Genomic DNA, 3904 nt, shown 5'->3' on the forward strand with positions numbered 1-3904 from the left:
ATACATATATTTATATGTACACATTCACTCAGTGTGAAAAATCAGAGCTCAGGAAGGACCATTTTTTAGGACAATAATATTTTTGGAAATAAAAGAGTATCGTATTAGGGATTGTCTGAATAGAGAAAGCAAACAGAACCTCATCAAAGGAACTTCCTTCTTTTCCAAAGTTGATTTTACATATCAAAAGATTACACTGTCAGTAACTTCTCTAGAAAGTATCCCTATAAATCTTTACTATGTTGGCCATTTGAATTTGACTGGTAGTTTTTTAGTAGAAATTCAGATCCCAATGGAATAAGACAAAGACTAAGGTGAAATGGAGGTAGATATATAGGATTTAGCTTGCTGTGTGATGTTCCAAAAGAAGTCAGAGATACCAGATTTGGAAGGACAAATTTATCAATATTTTAAGTATGTCTACTGACCATTCCTTAATCCCAGGTTTGGTGATCTACTTCAGTGCCCGAGTGCTTGCTTAGCATACTCAAAGGCCTGTGTTTGGATCACAATAACTGCCAAAACAAAAAACCCAGAAAACAAAAGAAAAAGTTCAAAAAGAAAAAAATAGCATATAAAACAGCACCTCTAAAATAAAAAACAACCAAGAAAAGCCTTGTTCTTCTTAATCTATAAATTATTAAGCTTTTAAAAGGTGATCTTGAAAGACTAGATCTATTGCACACAAACGTGTCTTTATGCAAGACCAGATCTTGTTTCCTGTAGCATGAAGTAATACAAGTTTATATTTGATTTATTGATAGTTCAGAGGTATATAGCACATTTTTGTTTAATCCCTTGACTAATGTATTTTTTATTGAAAAAGTTCTCAATATTAAATTGAAAGCAAAATCATATGTGCTTTGTGGTTTAGTTTTCTAACTGAAATTGAGAGTTATCACAGTTCAACAAAGTAGTTGCTTTGTATGTAACATGCACAATGAAAAGAATGATATAGTCCGACCCAAGTGTGGTGTCTATGCATTATCAAATATGTCATATACCTCATTTCTACACGGTTTAACAGTTTATTTATAAAATAATTAAGTTTAAAATATCATTATAAAGTTTTAACACTTTCCTCTTTATTGTGATTTTTAATTCCAGTGTATACAAGGACAAACTCAAGGATAATTTTCATAATACCAGTGTGTCTTTTCTTTGTATTTTTTTTATTTCTACTTTGCCTTGTTTTGGAAAAGGAAGAACCTGACCCGACATTGGTAAGTTGTTTGAAATCATAATGTTTACTGTAATACAATACATTCAAAAAGCTTTGCATTCTAAACTAATGGGTCTGTTTTTTATACTTTCACTTGCTCATTATAGTTATACAATTGATACTGTCTAAGTTATGATCATTTCTTCAGAAAATAGTCAATAAATAATGGACTCTGCAAGGCCACAGATTTGGAAGGGGGTTAATTTTATCCAAAATAGAAGAAAAACACTTTATAACATAAACTAGTATAGACATACTGGTTAGAAAAGGGTATAATGGGAGAATTCCTGGAGTAAAACAAGATTGAGAGAAAAATAAATGACTGAGTGTGGACAGATACAGAAAAAATTACTAATGTGTCTGAAGCAACTGATCACATCAAAATAAGAAAGCATGGATCCTGCCCCTGTAACTCACCATCTAGGTGATGGAAACAGAATCGATATTTAAAAATATGTAACCTGTTAGGCGCTCTTTGAATTGTACAGATATTACAGGATTTCAGAAATTGTGTGGATCACTTGGATTGATGGACAATCCTAGTTTCATTTCTGAGACTGTGATAAAATACTCTGGCAAAAAGAAATTAAGAGGATAAAAGGTTTATTGAAGTTCAAAATTCTACATTATAGTTCATCATAGCAAGGAAATATATATGGGATGGATGTAAAACAGCTAGTCATAACACATCTAAAGAGCACAGGGAATGAATGTGTGCATTCTTATTACTAAGCTCACTTTCTCCACTCTTACACAGTATAGGACACAAACCCAGGGAATGTTGTCACCCGCAGCGGGATGGGTCTTCCTGTATCAATTAAGCTAATCAAGATAACTCCTACAGACATGTCCATAGGCCAACTGAATCTGAATAATATCTCACTGAGCACCTCTTCCCAGGTTACTCTGGACTGTGTCATGTTGAAATTATAACTAACCATCACATGGAATTTAAGGAAAATTGTGATTAAAGAAAACTTCTTAATAATTTGGGTTTTTATAAAGCTTTAAAATTTTTTGGGTTTAGTTATTTTTTGGTTATGTGTATAAGTTTTTTACTCACAAGTATTTAAGTGCATCTGTGTAATGTAATGCTCACAAAGGCCAGAAGAGGGCATTGGATGTGGCTGGAGTCACATTATGGATGGTTGTTAGCCATTATATCCAGTGCTCTTAACCACGTAGCAGTCTCTCCAGCCCCAATAACATATTTTTTGAAGATGGATATGAATGTATCAGAAATGTTTCAATTCTGCTCTCTACTCTTTAAAACATTTCTTGCTGATACAAATCTTACTCAAAATGTGTTATTGATGGTGATTAATTAATGACAGAGTTCTTTTGTATTTCAGAGTTTCCATGTGCAGCTGGAGAAAGAAGTTTATTCTTATGAAGAGACACTCTGTTAAGCCACCCATTTCCAGGCATACAGCCAGCTAGCATGAGTCATATTAAACTGAATTTCTCTTCAAATGTTCAATATGCCTTATTGTGAAACACAGTGTATTAATTGATATTGTTGTTTTTTGGGACACAAGGTCTGACTGTGTATCTCAGACTGGCCTATAGTTTACAATCCTTGTCACTCAGTCTTCCAAGTGCTGGGATTACTAATGTGAGCCAACACTCTCACCTTCATTATGGCATACAAACCACCAGCTAATAGTATATTCACTGTGATCTAGTAATAGTCCTTTTCTCATAAATCCAGAGTGGCATTACTATATGTAGAGAACTCAATTGAAGGATCAGATTTTATTCAATGATATATTAATAAAATAATGTGATTTTGCAACTTACCCTAAGCTCTGAAGATATTGCCACATCTTGGAAAATGAGATTTTTATGGTTTTGTGGTTGTTTGTTCTAAATTGCATTCTGGTTTATAATATTCACCATGAATAAGAATGCCCTGTTTTAAGAATGTGCTGAACAAAAAGTTTTAAGTACATTTCTATTTCTGTGAATGTCCAACTTCACAAAAGTAAATGGTTCTTTAGGGCTAAACATTGTGAAATAACCAGGGACAATACATGAAAAGTTCAGAACACATAAACTACACATGAATTTCCTACACTAATGGGTAGGCAAGCTATTTGTATTTAACACTTGCAAATTTCATACAGCATATTTTGATTATATTAAGACCCACTCCCCCATCTGAACCCCTTTGCTATCCTCCACCCAATTTCAGGTACTCTGTTATATGTGTATATATTTTCATACATATTAAGACTTATTGAGTCAAATTTGTGTCCCCAAATGCCCTTTGGTGCGGGCCCATTCATGGGAACCTAGTTAACCTATCCAGCATCACACACTCAAAGAAAATTGACTTTCCTTTCCTAGTAGCTATCAGTTTCCAATAGCTCCTCAATTATTGTTGTTGGTTTATTACCTACTTCTCCCCTTCTGTATTGAGATTTTTTCTGACTTGAACGTAAATGGGACTTCTGCAAGCTGTCAGCATTGCTGTGAGTTCATATGAGTAACTGAGCAGCTGCCTGGAAAACTCAGTTTCCTTTCGGCCATTACCATCTTTCTGCTTCACCTTCCACAATGCCTTGGGAGGCAGAAGTTTGATATAGGTGTTCTATTTAGGGATCAGTATTCTTATTCCATGCCTGTTATCCAGTTGTGGGTCTCTGTTACCGTATGCTGCATAAGGAAGCTTCTCTGCTG

At 34.2% G+C, this 3904-nt stretch overlaps 1 protein-coding gene across 4 annotated transcripts in view; it reads left to right on the forward strand.

Moving 5' to 3' along the window:
- The window catches only part of Il13ra2 (interleukin 13 receptor subunit alpha 2), a 65156-nt gene extending 62452 nt beyond the window's left edge, over positions 1 to 2704 (forward strand). For all 4 annotated transcript variants that reach the window (XM_029567597.1, XM_029567595.1, XM_008841566.3 and 1 more), the window contains 2 exons: positions 1108 to 1223; positions 2575 to 2704. In XM_029567597.1, coding sequence (XP_029423457.1) covers positions 1108 to 1223; positions 2575 to 2631 — 173 coding nt within the window. In that variant the 3' untranslated portion in view covers positions 2632 to 2704. The remainder of the gene's footprint in view (positions 1 to 1107; positions 1224 to 2574) is intronic.
- The last annotated feature ends 1200 nt before the right edge of the window (positions 2705 to 3904 follow it).

This window comes from Nannospalax galili, unplaced genomic scaffold (assembly GCF_000622305.1).
Source record: "Nannospalax galili isolate Female #2095 unplaced genomic scaffold, S.galili_v1.0 scaffold641, whole genome shotgun sequence".
Classification (NCBI taxonomy): domain Eukaryota; kingdom Metazoa; phylum Chordata; class Mammalia; order Rodentia; family Spalacidae; genus Nannospalax; species Nannospalax galili.